Source organism: Phalacrocorax carbo, chromosome 17 (assembly GCF_963921805.1).
Source record: "Phalacrocorax carbo chromosome 17, bPhaCar2.1, whole genome shotgun sequence".
In the NCBI taxonomy this organism is placed as follows: domain Eukaryota; kingdom Metazoa; phylum Chordata; class Aves; order Suliformes; family Phalacrocoracidae; genus Phalacrocorax; species Phalacrocorax carbo.
Window position 1 is genome coordinate 5,455,967 of NC_087529.1, and position 17,457 is coordinate 5,473,423.

At 47.0% G+C, this 17,457-nt stretch overlaps 1 protein-coding gene across 3 annotated transcripts in view; it reads right to left on the minus strand.

Annotated features, from left to right (window-relative positions):
- ACACA (acetyl-CoA carboxylase alpha) overlaps positions 1-17,457 on the minus strand; it is a 111,224-nt gene that overhangs the window by 4,311 nt on the left and 89,456 nt on the right. For all 3 annotated transcript variants that reach the window (XM_064467723.1, XM_064467724.1, XM_064467722.1), the window contains 4 exons: positions 16,468-16,645; positions 14,571-14,683; positions 4,226-4,380; positions 3,241-3,411 (listed from right to left, as the gene is read on the minus strand). In XM_064467723.1, the coding sequence (XP_064323793.1) occupies positions 3,241-3,411; positions 4,226-4,380; positions 14,571-14,683; positions 16,468-16,645 (617 nt within the window). The remainder of the gene's footprint in view (positions 1-3,240; positions 3,412-4,225; positions 4,381-14,570; positions 14,684-16,467; positions 16,646-17,457) is intronic.

Sequence of the window (17,457 nt, forward strand, 5' to 3'; positions counted from 1 at the left end):
TTTGGCTGGCAGCCCTCTGTGGTTTTCCCGGTGTGCGTGGCTTTTATAAACACAGCTAACAATTAACAGAAGTCTAAAGACGATGTCTTTCTTTTGCATCTCCTTCCGTAAATGTGACTGAAGGGGAACCATGGAGGCAGCAGTGCTGCCAGTGGCTGCCGCCGAACCAGCTGCACCAGCCCCGGAAGCTGTTCCAGCTAAAATCCCAGTTTCCTTCCGTGATCAGACGCCCAACTTCTGGTGAAACACGACTGACCCCGAGATGAGGGCAGGGGTGGTCAGAGATGCAGCTGATCTGGGGCTTCTCCCAGTGCTAAGCTGTCTTGGGACCCCCGCGTCCCCATCACCTAAAGACCGACCTGGTGTTAGTGTCCCCAACAATGACGGGATCCCTGATCCGGCCCAGAAACTGAACAGCCTCTTCAGGAGGCGTGCGCACTGCAGAGGAGGTCGGGGTGCCCACATCCCTGAAAAGCCTTAGCAACAAACCCCTTTTTTTCTTTTGCAAGATCATTTCACCTGATATTTGCTAGGTAGTTGACTACATAATAATTCAGGAGTGTGTTAGACGCCTAATAGCCTTCTCGCTCCTCTCTTCTCCTCTCATTTTCTTTACAAATCATTTAAGAATCGTTTTGTTAATGGTTTCCGGAAAAGCAAGTACCACCATTAGCACTCATTCATATTTATGTCATTTTATTTGGGTAATTAAACACAAAGCTCGTCATTTAAAGGTGCACTATCCTTCTCTGTTATCACTAACGAAGTCAAAGTCAGAATGACAATGAGCTCGGTGCAGTAACGCACCGTGGGGGCGAGTGGACACCCTCCCAGCGCGGGCGCAGACCCCAGCAGCCGCGGGCAGCAGAGCAACCACTGCTCCACCCCGGGACCTTAAACGCCTTTGATCCTTGTGCCGCCTCTGTGGCCTGACTGGGAGCAGAGTGGTTTCAGGGGCTGGCCGGGGAGCAGGAGGCAGAAGCACCCGAAGGTGAAGCCTCGCGGCGGGAGGGGCAGTGTGTTTGCAAAGGCCCTGGAAGCCCCTGGAAGCCCCTGGAGCGGTAGCAGTGAAGCTAGCAGTTCTCCCCTGCCAGGACTCCCCTGCATGCTGTGGCTCCCTCCAGCTGGCCACGCCACCTGAGGCAGCGTCTCACCTCTCCTGCTCGCCCAACAGAGCAACGCCTGCGCCTCCACAGCCGCCAGCCCGTTACAAGCCTTCGCAAAGCTGATTTTCCCCTGTCCTTGCCAATACTAGAGAGGAGCGCAAAGGCAGCTCTCGCACTGATGAGCCTCCTCACTGCTCACCCTTTATTCATATATTTAATTATCAGTTTCCAAAGTCCAAGAAATTGTTCCCCTCTTCCCTGGGACTCTCACAAGCAGCGCCCCTTCCCCGTGTTGACAAAGGTGTTGCTACACCCATGGGCAAGAGCCGGCACTGCCGTGAGGAAGCCCAAAGTGCAGACCCTATTCCAGTCCCCAGCGTCGGCCCTGCCTGACAGACTTTAATATGAAACCAGCTTTTTTTTTTTTTTTCTTTAACGTGATGCATATGATTGTCTTAAATCAGTGATGTCATTTCAACAATCTCAAGATTTTGCTTATTTCATTGTTTTTTCTTCTTATTATTTTAAACTCGTTAGGTTTTGCTCCTCGCTTCTGCCCCTAGACATGACAGAAACGCTCCCTGCATACAAAGTAAGGCACTTAGGAAGATTTCAGGGAAGGGAAAAAAAAAAAACCAAAACCTGAGAAGCTGCCTTACGGTTGCAGACCTGCGTAAAGCTAGATTTACCCAAGAATCCCAAAGCTTTTAGTTTAGGAGAATATTTAATACTCTTATTAATCATTTTTAATCCGTTTGCTTTTAATTAAGAAACAGCATGATGCTTTCCTATCAACATATGCCAGGGAGCAGATTAATTGTGGCTTAAGATAACTCTCCTTGATTGGTGTAATGTATTAGCTAACGAGATGCCCGCTTTTAAAGACGCTCAGACACTACCTTGGAAAGCCTGCTGCCCTCCAGAGAGCACTTCCCCCCCTTTTCTGGAACCCCTGAGTGTTTGTGACTTTAAAAATAGAATAAAATAAAATAAAATACTTAGACTGGAGGACTGTGACAAAAACAACCTTAGAGCAGCTCCAGAGATTGCTCTTCAGAGATTGCCAGCTTCAGAGTTTGAGCACAATTAAAAAAGAAATCCTCACCACAGCTACCAGATGAGGAGTGCGGACGGCGCCAAGGCAGCCCCCCATCCCAAGCCCTGGCAGTTCGATCTTACAGCTGATCCGTGTCCCTGCCTTTGACGGCACGCCGCTCCGTGTGGCGTTAAAAGCTCTGTGAGACCCAGGGGATGCAGGACGCTTGGCAGAAGAACGGCAGGGGCTCTCCCGGGCTGAGACGTGGCAATGGTGACTGCCAGGCACGTGTGATCTGTCCCCACCATCCCTAAGTTCATGGCCTGGGAAAGGGAAGGAAGGCAAGAGCAGCCCGGGGGGAGGAGGGACAGTATGGCCATGGCCTGCTCTGCAGGCAGCAGGACAGGCGGGTAAGATAGGCTGGCTCTACATCTGCCAGATGAAACATCTGGATACAAGCAGTGAATCCCCACTCCCTCCTCAGTGTCAGTGGGATAGAGCAGGACTGAGGATATTATTCAGTATGAAATAATAATTAAAAAGAAAATAAAAATCCTGCTTTCACATCACAGAGGATCCCAAGGGTATGCAGGGACCCGTCTGCACAGTTATGACAACCCCTCCGTAACAGCCTCTGTAACCATGAGCAGCTCCGCAGTGCTATTTTAGGCACGCTGTGCACAGAAACAGGGAGATGGAGATATTCAGGGCCGGTGTATACAGCATGTGTTGTGACTTCTGGGATTTCTGCTGCCAGTTCTGCCAGACAGCAGCACCTCTGCACAGCCTTCTTCCCACACACTGCCCTGCCTCGCTCTGCTGAGTGAGCTGTTCGTCTTTGTAAGATGCTCAGATTTTCGTACCTACAGTGCTACGTGCTTGGGAAAAAAACCTATTTTGTTTTTCTGGCCTGCTATAAAAAGTGTCCCCATAAAGCAATTCATGACCTGGAACATTACCCAGAAGTTCTCTTTCATCACCTAAAATGTTTGTGGACATTACAATTAAAAAACAGAGATCAAACTCCACCTGGGAGAACTTCACTGAACTCAAGCCCAGAAAAGGCTAATGCCTTGGTGAAACTGCTTCTTCATTTACCTTCACTGTCCCTTCAACTTCCACAAACCAGCGTCTCAGCATAGCCTGGATCTGCCCATCAGTCAGCTCAGGATTGGCATCATGGATCTTCTTCTTCACCACATTTTCTAGAAGAAGACGTCTTAATCTCCAGTAGAAGAAGGTACGGGAAGTCTTCCAGTCTAGAATGTCCTGCCCAAGACATAAGTGGAGAAGGAGAAATGAGTGAGGGACAACGTTTATGTGGAGAAATACAAACGCCTTATTCCCAGTGGCAAAAAAAGGCTTGCACTCATTATATACTTGGTTATACCACTTGCACAACAGAAATACAAAGCCTCCCACATCTGAGCTTTGAAGACCTCCATCCTGTCATACCACTCAGTCACCAGAAGCTACATCCAGCCTCCTTTGTCTCCCAGAAGTCTGCTCCCTTCTGCAAAAAGAGACACAGCTCCCCAGATGAGCAGCACAGCCCAAGACACACCCAAGGGCAGAGGGAATGAAGAAAACCTAGTTGGCGAGGGTTCAAACCCTGGCATGACAGCTGGCCTTCAACCAGCCCCTTCAGCCCTTCTCATCACTGAGGGTCCCCACAGGTACAGGCTCACCACCTTCACCACCTTCCCCTTCTGCCAGGGCAGACTGCAATGTGCTCCGTGGAGCTTTTGATGCGGTTGCTGATGAGCAGCTGGCAAAGCCCAGAAAATGAAGGGTCTCAAATGGACACGGATCAGGTAAATCAGTTGCTGGAATCAGGTAAAAGTGCTAGAAAACACGATGTGCTTTCTATGCGTTCTGGGGCCAGGAGCCAGCGGGTGAGTGGAGAGGGTCTGTTCCTGTGGCGAGAGCCTTTGGGGCAGAGGTTTATTGGCAGCCCCGCATAATGACAAGTTCCTCTGATCCTACTGGCTCCAGCAGCAGCTTGCCCCACTGAGGGTTACCATTTCCCCACGTGTGTCAAACCCTCCAGTGATGTCCCCAGAGAAAGCTCCGTGATACTCACAGTTATGGCACCCTTCTCCTGCATCCGGCCGGGTGTGTCATGCAAGTCAGCAAACTGCATGGCTACCTGGTGGTAAATGGGAATCAGGAATTCCTCCCGCTCCTTTAGCTTCGTCTCCAGCTCTTTTCGGTCAGCAGCGCTCAGCTCGGGGGTACCTGCGAGCAGGCACAGCCACGCATCAGAGACTTTTGACAAGGTAAAGCAGGGCGCCCTACAAAGGACTGCTGCACGGAGGAAAGGCAAGCAGCTCTAGACAGTCCAGAGGGAGAACAGAGTTTCCTTCTGTTCCTGTGTACTTGCTGAACCCAGACTGCATTTGGCCAGGACGAACACCAGACCATCAGCTCCCAGCAATGCCAAGCAGAGTCTTCCGTCAAATGTAAGTGTTCCAGCCCAGATTTCCTGACACCGATATTTCGGCCAGAGCTTCGAAGGAGTTTTCACCATGGAAACTCTGTTCCATTTAAATGCCAATGAGCTCAGCCATCAATTAAGTGACATTTACTGGACTTACTCCTAAAAAAGAATAATGTCCCAACATGCAGTTCATTTAGCAAGAAACATGGACAGTGTAAAACCACCTCCACAATTTCAAGTTCTCCTGCAGGCTGGTTCCTGCCAGTAGCTGTTAGAGCCACTGCCTCATTAAGGAAAACACACAAGTTGGGCTAGAGACGCCCAAGCTGCTCACGTTCAGTTTACCAGTGATGGGCACATGCTAGTCTCAACCACAGACTACCATGATGGACAAGAATAAAACTGTGTCAAGAAGATAGTGTCCTGTGGAGTTGATAAGTTTTGTTTTATAACATTCAGCTCAGAAAAAATTAACTTTGATTAAAACAAAAACACACATTAAACAGCTTCTGATTAATTTTGGAATTTCCTGACCCAGACTAAGCCAGGCAAGGGGAAACACTTTGTGCTGCGGAGGCACGTCGCAGGTCCTGCCCCTTCCCACAGCAGAAGAGGGTGCTCCTTCCCGCAGCTGCCCCTTTATCAAACCAAGAATGTAAATCCCCTCTTCTCCCTGTAACAGCCCACAGGGAGCGTAACCGTAAGCGCAACTCTCTGCTGAACCGACAGTAATTTACCCCGCGCCAAAGCTGGCCCAGAAGCAGGTTGACGCTTCTCCTACACTGCCTCACTAACATGTGCAAGAGGTCCTTGTGCAGAGGCAGATTATTTAGAGCCAATCTTAGTTCAATTTAAGCAAAGATTGCAATCTGAGCCAAATTATACGGTACTCGATACTCTGCTGAATTTTTTAACCTCCCACCCACACCAGAAGCTCTGGTTGCAAGTTCATGGCCTCACAGACAGCTGCCTCCCATCCCGCCTCCCCTTTTAAAGCCGAGGTCGCCGGCAATCTGAAGCCGGGTCATGGACAAGTCTTGCTCCAAGCACGGGTGGATTGTAACATTCAACTATCCTCCAGCACCTTCCATTCAAATGTTAATATAACCACCCGAGCGCCTGGGAGACATGCAAGCATGATTGCGTCTTCAGCGTACAGAGGGGAGCTGAGATATAAAACAAAGAGATGTCCTACCCAGTAGCACAAGAAGTCAACGGGAGAACCTGGAACAAAAGCTGGTGCCGTGATTCAGCTGGAGAACAATGGTTCTTCCCTTGTTATCTTGTAGCCTGAGTATCATGACTGCATTTTGTGGTGTGTGAACACCACCAAGCTTTTTTTTTGTTTTAATCTTTATTGTTTGCATAGGAATGTCAATGGGATTAAATGCAACATCTACCATTACATCATCACCTATTGTTAAACTGCCATGCTTCAGGCTGGGTGATACGGAAGGCAATAGCTGGGGAGAAGCAGGAGGACAGCTGAGCGATGGGGGTCCTCAGCAGCTCCACAGCCAGTCTGACAACAGCAGGTTCTGGAATCGCAGCAGGAAGCCAGAGCAATTGCAAAACCAGATGAAATTAGCGGGCAGAAGCTTTATGAAAACCCCAACAACAGGGAACACTTTCACACAGTGCAAAATCAGATGGTAGGACTTGTTGCCACAGGAGGTCCTGAGTACCAAAAGAACAAATGGGCTCACAGAAAGCGATCAGGTAAATTCACGCATGGGAAGTCCATCATGGGCTTCTAAGCGCGAAGATGCAGATGTAAATCTGTTCTCAGGAAGCCTCTAAACTACAGGACTTCTGGAAGCTGAGCGGGCATCCTGGGGAAAGCATCACGCCGCATTGGCGTGACGCTTCTCTTTCCCTGAGCACCCATGGCTGACCTCCCCCAGACAGGGTGATCCAGGGCTGGCGGACCAAAGGGCCGAGTACCCCAGGGGTTCTCACCGGCGGGTGCAGCACCGCAGCAGCTCACGCACAGCACCGTGACACCACGGCTTTGGCTCAGACCCACCTTCAGGGGCCCACAGCATGTAGGCCCTGTTCTTTTCTACTTTGCGCTACCTATGTTTCAATTTCCTTCCAGAGCTTCTCTTCCAAGTCAGAACAGGTTTGAACACACGCACACACTTGCAAGGCACAGGCCAGCCATAAAATGATTCTTTCAAGGGAAGGAATGTTTTTATGTGCCTACCAATATAAATGTTACCTAACCTTTCAAATGCTAGTAAGAAGGTTTTAATTAAGAGAAGCTACTCTTATAACCTTCAGAATAAAAAATTATATATATTTATCCATGTTAAGTTCACAGGCTTCTGCACCTCCCTGTTTTAAATGGTAATGCATGCACTTAAGCCAGTAACACTCATGTATTCTGGCCTATCTGCCACACTCATGGTGTACAGTCAAACCAGCCAGGCCCAGTAATGATTTAGGTGAGATTAACAAATATGTCAATGTCTATTTTCTGCTTAATTTAAAAGCAGCGTCTATAAAGATTTTTGACTTCTGAACCCTGTTCTCCTGGAAGAAAGAAGGTAACAATGAGGAGGGGGGATAAAGAGTGATTATCCCATCATCGATCGTTTGTCAGGAGCATTTCTTATTCACTGGACTATTGTAAAAAGCTAAGCTCTCGATCAATCCTGTAAGCCCCCTGTACAATTAAATATCTTGGAATGGTTTTCTTTCTTTCCTAGTCAGATCTTGAGGCCTCAGGGTTTTTCAGAAAGCTGGGGCTTTATTTATTTATTTCTCGGAAAAAGAAGTCTCCTTCCACAAATCTTATACTGGCAGGGAGAGGGGAGTTAAAATATGGGATTCCTTTGCTCTAAAGGTACTTGACAGTTAATGAAACTGTTAAAGTTTAAATCATAGGAACATTATAGACCTCTAGGTATGGATCGGCTACTAATCAATAGAGAAACAAAAGAAGCAGCTCTCTGAAACAGCCACATTACAATGCAAACACAAAGTATAGCGGGTTTTGGCATGCAGGTGGGGCACGCAGGTAAGATAAGATGACAATTTAAAGGAAGAAAGAACATGTGTGACCTTCCTAACTTGGCAGGCAGCACAGGACACTTTCTAAGGCAGTGCTCTAAGTGCCATAAAATGTCACATTTATCTTGGATTGCAGGTTGCTCTGCAGTCTCCAAGTACGCTTGTACCTATATATAGCGCTGGTATGATCACAGCCATTGGCATGATCGGAAAAGGCCAGGTAAATGTCTCAATCCAGCTCTCAACACCTTGAAAGCCTACCCACAGTGGTAAATGCACCAAGACCTCTTCATTCTATAGTGTCTTTTCTTCTTAATTAAAAAAAAATAAAATCAGTAGCAAAATTGCCTTAAACAAGTTGAAAAAAAATGCCCTGGGGAAGCAATAGCATTGGGCTACCAAAAAGATCAGAGACTCTTCTGAGGTCAAAAGAGCAACGTCCAGGCTCTTGCCAAAATGTCCTTTGCCGTACAAAAATTCCTCTTGACCAACAGGCAAGGGATTTGTCCTTGCTAAAACCCTCTGCTCAAATGTATGTGAGTTAAACCAACAAAAACTAGTTTAAAACCACACATAAGAAGGATTCAACCTAGAGCATTCCCAAATACTTCCTGGAAGAACCTGGCAGCACATGCCCGCCTCTCTCCCGCCACCGTCCTGCCCTGGCCCGTGCCCAGCTCTGCCGTCTCTCCACAGGGTGACACCACCCTCACCATCCAGCTGCTACGGCCTGGCTTTTGGGGTTGCAAACTCTTTCTTCCATGTCCTGCAGCCCGTAACAGGCCCTCAAACCTCAGGTACGGGCTCTCAGTACCCCGGTGGCACAGAACAATGAATGCCAGATGCTACAGTTGCCAAAACAAGCCCTTTAACCACCCTGCAGAGAAGCGCTTCCCGGCCGCTGCGGCAGAGACATGCAGGCATGCTTTACAGCCCGCGATCATGGAGGAAGGCTTCAGAGGAGTTGCCCTCCCTGCGCAGACAAATAGAAAAGCTGCCGCAATAAATCCACGGAGAGACCTCTCCTGTAAAGCGCTCTGATACTGAATATCATTTATACTCCTCTCCAAAAGTTAAGGGAAAGCATCATGGCAGGGAAAGCAACATCTAAACTATTTTGATTTGTGCCCCATTAAACAAAAAACCTCCTCTGAAATAAGCGGCGTCTCCGAGCATCCCTCCGATGTGTGTGCCTGGCGGAGGGAGCCTCGACAGCGCAGTGTCCTGCAGTAACCGCAGCCTGCTGCGGTGGCAGGGCGCGGGCTGCCTTTAATAAAGTTCCTGCCAGACGGAAATGGCTCAGCAGGACCATGAATCATGGCTTCCCATAACGTTTAGTAGCAAAGTGCTTTTTTTAAATATGACCAGTTTAACAGGTTAGACAAAATGACTTCAAGAAATGTTACTGTAGGTTCCCTCTGATTGCAGAAAGCCAGGCAGCTTCTGAATCAATTTGATGGTTTATGGTTTCTAAGCTGTTAAAATGCGGGATTTTCTCCCTCACCCTCGGCGCACAGCCTCAGCATGGCCAAGCATTTACTTGTCCGTTTTCTTGCCTCTTCCTCAAACATGCACTCAAAGACCCGGGCAAAGCCCGGGATCAAGGCCTCTGACCCAACCGCCTTGCGGGGACGGCCCTCACGCTTACCCTCACACTCTGCAGGCTGAGTTGGGCAAAGGAGACTGCTTCGACCCAGGCTCCAGCCCATCACACCCAGCCAGGGACACAGCAGAGGCAGGAGAGGCCGGCCCAAGATGCGGAGTGCCCCTCAGCCGCAAGCCTCCTCCTCTGAACGACGAGCCAAGGACGTGCCCACGACCCACCGCTGCAGGGACCAGATGTGGCCCTTCCTTTGGAGCCTCCATCCAGACCTCAGTTGCTAATGAACGCGTTTGACTCTGGCAAATTACCCCACGACTATGATTTTCAAAGATGATTTTTACAATGTAAATAGGAGCTACCTTTCCAGGCTACAAAGGAGCATTAACAATTGCTACCTCAACGTTACAACTATTACAGGCAAATTCAAGGATTTTTTTTTTTCCCCATTCAGGTAACACCAAAAAAAACCACATTAAGTTCAATTTATCTTGGCATCTGCTTGTGGCCATTCTTTTCAGCAGAACAGTTAAGTCCCACTGCAGCATGTGCTGGAAGGGTCCTTAAGAAATGAACTCTGGAGAAGTAAAGCAGTTACTCTGCATCCAGTGACATAATTAAATGTTGACTTTAACCCTGGTTATGACTGTCCCATCTAATTTCCACACATGCAACAATAATCCTCCTACCCGAATCTCACCTTCTCTTCCTCTGCCTTTAACAAAGCTCTTGCCAGACAAAAATTCAGCAAAGGCAGCAAGAATGCCAGCCGTGTCCAGGCTGCCCGTGTCCCACATCTCCCACCCCAGCTGGAGGGTGCTGCTCCAGAGGGGAGAAGAAGGTCACTCAGAGCCACTCACCTCCCTGGAGAGACAGGCGTTTTTGGATTGTGGCTTGTTTCTTTAAATGAGATTGCTTGTAATTGCTTCACTAAATATTCAGTAGGATTTATGTTATAAAGGTGCAATATGAAATAGCAGTGAAGGTCACACATGCTTGTGACACAGGCTTGAAATATCCTTGTATATCCTAGTCCTTTCCAACTCTCTGCTCCTCAGGCCTCATATTGGCATCAGAGCAAAGTGTGGCAGGTACCTAATACCAAAAAATTCCTATTTTGGGGAAACATCTACAGCCCCCCGGGAAGATATTCAAGATGCCAATTGTCACGAAGGAGCTTATAGAAATCAGTACTTGCTCTTCTAGACTCATGATTGTGAATTAACAACAATTTAAATGCAGCAGCACTTGCACATAGAAGCAGTTACTGGAAATCAGCATTGCCTAAAAAGACTAAGTTACAACTGCGCTGACTGCATTTGTCCAAGGCTTCATGAGAGATGGAATCACAACAGCAGCATTTTTCTTAGTTGTTGCTCAAGAAAACAGCCGGCATTTTGATTAATTACAACACTGAACAAACAAACACCCCCCCCCCCCCCCCCGCCCCAAAAAGAATTACTAGGCTTTAGAGCTGCAATCTAACTTTCAAAGCTAAAGCTTGGAATGAGACAGGTCACAGGGTGGACTTTTTCAGCCACTCAAGAAACAAGGCTGTGTCAGGGCTGTCACCAGGTCACCAGCAGTGAAGTCCTCACCAGCTGGTACAGTCGGGGCCAAGAGGGACCTGCGAGTTCACTCCTGGTACTGCACCCTGGCGTGTTTATCTGCAGAGAGGAACAGCTATGCTAAAGTGGAGTTACGAGTTCAATGCTTGAGTGTCCACTCATTATTTGGGAATTCAAGAAAAGTTTTGCACCCTCTTTAGCCAAGTAAAGTGCGAAGCAAGTCAGAAGCCTGTGGAAAGTTAAAGCTTGTCTACAGCACCAGTGTTTGTGCAGAAAACAACCACTGCCTCCCACTTCCCAAAGTGCTGCTGTACTACACGTGGAGCTGCATGCTCCCCCCTCCTGCACCCTGTACAGTGTATGCAGACAAATGCAAAATGGGCATAAAATTTCAAAAATTAAAGGTGCATGCCAACACACAGCCAACTATTTCATAGGATCAGCTGAAGAGGGTATTCACACTATTACAGCGTGTATCAGGTGACAAACAGATGCTTCCCTTTCACTATGAGGTAAATAGCTGATAAGAAAAATGTTAAAATGTAATATCCAGTCTCGCTCTAACTGGAGCCATTTTCCCATTCCTTTCATTCATATTCCACCAAATTTTTGCGTACATTACACCGCGCAACTGACACATCACGGGCCCGGATCTGCGTGACAAAGCTAATTTTTATTCTACTCCTAAATGTTTTGCTCTAATTGTAATAAATAAATAAAATAAAATTGAATCTCCAGATTTTTAACTATGGCCTGAGGCTTGCAATCTGAATCGTTCCCACATTTCTAGGCAATCACCGTTCTCCTTGCACACCTACTCAGTGTGGAAACGTGCTCTTGGGCAGGATAAGGGCTACCCTTTCTTTCCTTGCCCTTTGCTCCGCACTGTTTGCTGGTTTGTAATAGCGCAACTCTGAGTGACATTTTAATAAAACATGGAGCTAATAAACATTTCAGCAATAGTGCTGGAGAATTGATAATGAACAGATTTATGTCAAATTATTCAATATCTGCCAGCCTTCTCTGCTCTCACACTCCCCAGTTGCAAGTCCAACCCCAGTGTCTCAAGACGCCTGGAATGAGACCGCAGTCGCCCTGTTTCCCCACCCCTCTGCAACAGGCACATGTCTGAGAGCATCTCCCTTTTCCCTGCTATTCAGCAGCTCCAGGGAGGGATGACAGCCATTCAGGGGTTAAAGAGAGGCAGTGAACCCCCAGCTAATGAGTAAGAATTCAGCAGGCAGTGTAAGATAAATGGAGCTTTCTCTGCTTCTGCTGGAGTCAGCATGAACTGCGGCCCTGCGGCTTGTTTGTGGCAAATGGAGTGCGCGAAATATCAAAGGGCAGTGATCCAGAAGAAGACCAACTTTGACAAATTTTAAATTGGCCAGAAAGAAAACCAGCAAAAAAAAAATTATGCAATTCACTGTGTCCTGCAATCTTGGCTTTCCTGCTATGGTGCAGAATTAGCAGCAAAACAACAGCAATGATCGCCCGATGTTGGGAGCAATTACGAGCCATCTAAGTGAGATGCTTATCAGTGACTGAAGCTTTTAGAGCTCTCTGTATGTACAGTCGTAAGTGACTTGCTCTTGTGTTGCAGTCATTTTAATTAAAGTGTATGGAGTTTGCTGGGAGTAATTACCCTGTAGAGGAAGAGGGGGGAAAAAAGCCCTAAACAGGCTCCTGCCTTCTCATATAGAGTGGGGTTGGATTTTTGAGACTGTTGGTACAAAGCTGTACCCCCTCTTTCTCCCTGCATTTTCTTCCCGGGGGTGCTGGCGCAGGTCCCACCAGTGTGATCCAAGGGTGCTCTGCAGGCGTCCCGCTCCCAGTCTGGGTGACAGACCCTCTGGAGGGGCCACCTGACGGTGACTAAGCTCACTTGCTCTGTTCCCCCCCTTCCTCCACCGCTTCAGAATTTGAACAGTCAGGCAGCCCTCCTTATCCACAGCCAGTGACTATGCTCCTGGGAAAGGATTCATCCCGGCAGCTGCCGCGCAGAAGACACCATCTCTTTGCAGAGGCAGTAGGTTGGTTTGTTCGTCGGCAGAGCCAGCGTGTGTTATGGTGGGGCGAAGGTAAATATTCTTAGAAACAGTGCTCCTGCCGTAGCGTCATTTATCTGCGTGGACCTGAGCTGTCTGCTCAGCATATTGCCTTCTCTAACCACACATCTGATTTCTCCTTCCCCTGGAGACTTGCGCACCGGAGAGCCAGCCCTCCTGCCTCGGACGCGGAGGTGCGAACACCCGCAGGAGGTGCAGCTGTGAGCCCTGACTGCGTAAGGTACTCGACTGCAGCCTTTAAACTGTGAAGTGTGGAACACCTTAGGAGAGCATTTGCTGGGACCCTGTGCTGGGTGTCCACGCCTTGGTGCGGTCTCACTATCCGTTTGCTCCTAAAGGGACCCTGTCAAGCCTAACATAGGTCAAAGGTGAGGTTTTGTGAAAAGAATCTCCTTGCTGCAACTACAAACATTAAAACTGGTTTTTAATTCCAACGGACACAGGCAGATAGAACAACACATCCACCCATCTGCGTATCTGTGCCCGCTCTCTCACACGGTAATGTACATGAGCAAGATCTGAACTCAGATAAAACTGCTACCTTGTGCTGGTCTGCAAGACTCAAACACCTGCTAACCTGCTTCTTGCCCAGAAAGCAATCGGCACAGTAAGAGGAAACAAAGAGAGTGTCAAAATACTATCATTAAAAAAAAGAGAGAAAATGTCTTTGATGCTATCAAAGACATCAGTAAGAACCTGGTTTTCAGCAAGCAGTCTGATTCTTAACACTCCCTGCACCCTTTACAATTATTATTCTCTTCCCAAGGCATATCAGAATGGTTGTTTTGTATATAAATTGTTGCACTGCCATAAATTAAAAAAGGCCAAATAATAAAATGTAACTGCAGCAATAGCCACGATTTATCAGTCATTTGCAGAACACTTTTCCTCCTGAAGGATCCCAAAAGGCTTTATAAATTCAAACCATACCCATGTAGCACGCTTCTTCCACTACTGAAATGTAGTCAATTTTGGAGGTAAAAAGAGGCTCTGTAAGATTATACTCTTATAGTAAGAGCTAGTAAAGAACTATTTAAAGAGTCTATTCCCCTGAGAGAGCACATATCTGATATTAAGTGTATTTTGCTGAACAGTCTGTATTTTGGGTTGTTGGGTGTATACCAGGTGCTGGGATCATTTGGAGTGAAAGGCACAGTAATAATACAACAAACGCACCGATGTGCCAGCCACCGAGCACTGCAGATCACCCTGTATTTTACTGAGGAGGTGAAGAATATTTTTTATTTTCCTGAATCCAAAGCGCAGACAGATATCATTACTCAAAACTACCTCAGACACGCAGTGATAGTCCAGCAGCCCAAACGTCTTTGACTAAACTCTTAGTTATGCCAAATGACATCAGGTGAAGGTTTGGCCCACAAGTTTTTAGTGAGCTGAGCAACTGCTGAGGTGGAAACTAGACTCAAGCAACTGTAGTATGTCTCTGTTGTAAGACCCATTCAATTAAAAATAAAATAAAAAAAAAGAAGTAAGTTCAAAAAGACACTATATTACACCCCCCCTTGGTATGCTAGACGCACGTGAATAGCATCTCTCTCACATGTACATACGTGCAGCTTGTCTCATCTGGTTTTCTTCCCAAGTTAGATGACAGTAAATAAAAATTATCATGAATTTGATAAAATGCCTCAGTGCCCCTTTTTAAGGTCTATAAACACATTCATTAGCCACCAGCTGAACGGATCACTGCTCCGCCAGCCCCCGCGCAGACGTACCTAGCTGCTCTGCCAGGTGGATGTAGACGGGGTCCACTCGCCTCATCGTCTTCACCAGATCCTTCCTGCGGAATTTGATTTCTACCGTTCCCTCTGGTTCCAGGATTCCTCCTCTGATCAGTGACAGGAAAAAGAGAAAAGAAAGGCACTTTCAGGTCATCAGACAAAGGGAAACACAAAATGGAATGGTTCGTCGTTATCTAGAAGGCATGTAAAAAAAGAAGAGAAGGGGGGAGGGAGACAAAGAGAAAGAACAAGGAAGAAAGACTCTTAGCTATTATTTATCCAACGCCACAAATGCACGCCAGGCTTCACAGAAACACAGCTATCCAACAGCGTATTGTGCAGCCTGGTACAAGCAACGCTCTTTGGCATTAGGCAGTCTCTTTTAAGCTGTGACCTGAAAGCTCTTTCAAAAGGTAGCTAAGCTTTATGAAACAAACCAATTAACCAGCCATTTCCATTAGAGATCCTGCCCACTTCCCAGGTCAAAGACAGCAAAGCACGTGATTTGAAACTTGGGTTTGGTTAATAAAATAGCTTCAGTCTTTAACTGTGAGGGCAGGAGTAATGACGAGGAGGAAGGTCAGCGCTGAGGGTTATGGAACAGCAACAGCGATGAGAATTATTACAAATGTGCAATGGCATTTAGGGACAGCACAATGTATTTTGCAAAACAATGTCTTGGCTACTGGAGCTCAAGACCTCTAGAGTCCAACTACAGCTCTGCAAACCACACACGGTCCCTCCTGATGTCTTACAAGGTGGGGAGCTGGCTTATGATTTCCAAGAGGTGAGCTCACACCGCTGGCATCCCACAAAGGTATGGGACAGAAGCAGCGGAAGGGAGTTGTTCCTGCCTGCACCCCAAAAATCACTTGGTGGAGGAAGTAGCTTGTAGAAATCCTGCTCACACTGTGTCTGACTGTGAAGCAAACAGGCTCCACATTTCTAAGTAGGAAAAGATCAGCAAAAACTTCTGACTTTCAGGAGGCAAAGATTAGACAACATTTCCTCAAGATGCAGGAAATACCAAGGCCAACAGACTGAAGATCTCTGTCTTGCTTCTTTAGAACAGAGAAGCAAGCATCCCATCAGGAGCGAAATTCAGCTGGGAAGCAGAAGGGAAATTCACATTGGGAAAGGCATCTTCTCAACTCCTCCCCACGTACACTTTTTTCTCCCCAGGAGCAGCTGCTCAGGAATTTTGCCCTGCTGAGACCGTAGGAGTTGAGAGGATGCCCTGATAGCACAATATTCATGCTGTCCTGTACACCTTCCATCACTACAGATAGCCCAGATATGGCTGGCTTCTTCCTCCAAATGATTCAGTATCTATAGATTTTACAGATTCTTTAAAACATTTTAAAAAAACCTGCTTCCAAGAGTTTGCCTGTAGTTTTATATCCTGAACCACCGGTAACTAGAACTTCACTTACACAAGTTGTATTTAATTAAAACCGTGCAACTACCCAAGCGCCCATATGACAGGTAGTACAACACTCAGGGGTTTTAAAGGACACACTTATTTACAGTTATTTAATTTGCAAAATTGTATACACAGACACTTGTTCCAAAACGCAAGGCAGTGTGTGGAAATATCAGAACGGTAAAAAAAAAAAAAAGTCCTAGGCAGCTGTGCTTTATGCATATTAGTAACGAACCTTTACAGAGTTGGGCTCACACCGGCTACAGAATCTACCCTCATCTAAGTCTGAGTCAGGAGACGATCCGAATTGTCCTGGCTGTGAGCACTGCACAGCAAACTCCTCCGAGACATGAGGCCGTCAGCCCCTTTCAGTAACACCTGCCACACTCTTAACGGAGAGCTTCTCACTCAGCCAGGCAATTATGCCTCAAAGCAGGTGGTTACAGAGGGAGGAGAAAGCTGCCATACCTGCTTTCTCGGTCTGCATACATCTCCATATGACGAGGATTAATGGTAGGGTCAATCACAGCCCAGGATCCTCCTCTCAGCTCCGCTTGCGGTGGGATGTAAATAAGCACAGGCTGACGATACTCTCTCAGGCCGTCCACAATGTAGGCACCAAACTTGAGCACTTGGTCATACATGTCTGCAGAAAAAGGACACAGTGCTTGAAGTCACAGCACATCAATGCTTCAGCCCTGCCACGCTTGGTCAAACTGGGAAAAAACCCATGGTTATTCAGCTCTTCTAACCACCTCCGGCTACCATACTGCAAGCTCTGACTGGCATTATCTGGACCTGGGAAAGACAGACCGAGAAAGGAGACGTTCCCACACCAGCCCAGCTCCCAGGCACTATTCACAAAACACGAACTGCAGGGTCCTCGGCTCCCACCAGCCAGCCCTACACCGTGTGTCCTGGAGATAATCCATCCCTTACTTCCCAGCCAAGCCAGGGAATATTTCAGCAGGTCTGGAAGTCGGGTCAGGTGTTTCTGTATTTAATACGAGCACAGCTGCCCAATTTCAGACTTACTACCGTGGACCTGTACCACGACTCATGCAATGTGCATGGCACACCTAACAGCAGCAGACCTTCTCAATATCTTTATAAAAATTAGTGTGTGGGAAGGGTTCAGATATGAAATAGCATTCTTCTCTTCTCGCATTAAAATTTGTTTAAGGCATTTTACTCAAAATTAATAAGAACAACTCCACTGTGTAAAGACAGTACATTGCAAATATCAGCCCCAAAGGTGATTTAAATAAAAGAGAAAAAAGGAAGGGAAAAGAATTTATATGAGATGATATAGTTTATAATGGATATAGTTTGTAATGAAAACAGGTGCCCTCGAATATATATATTTTGTTAGGTATAATTACATATAGAAGTATCAAATCAAATATACAAGAAATGAAAAATACTTATTAGGATCATCTAGTCAATCTCTTTGTTCAC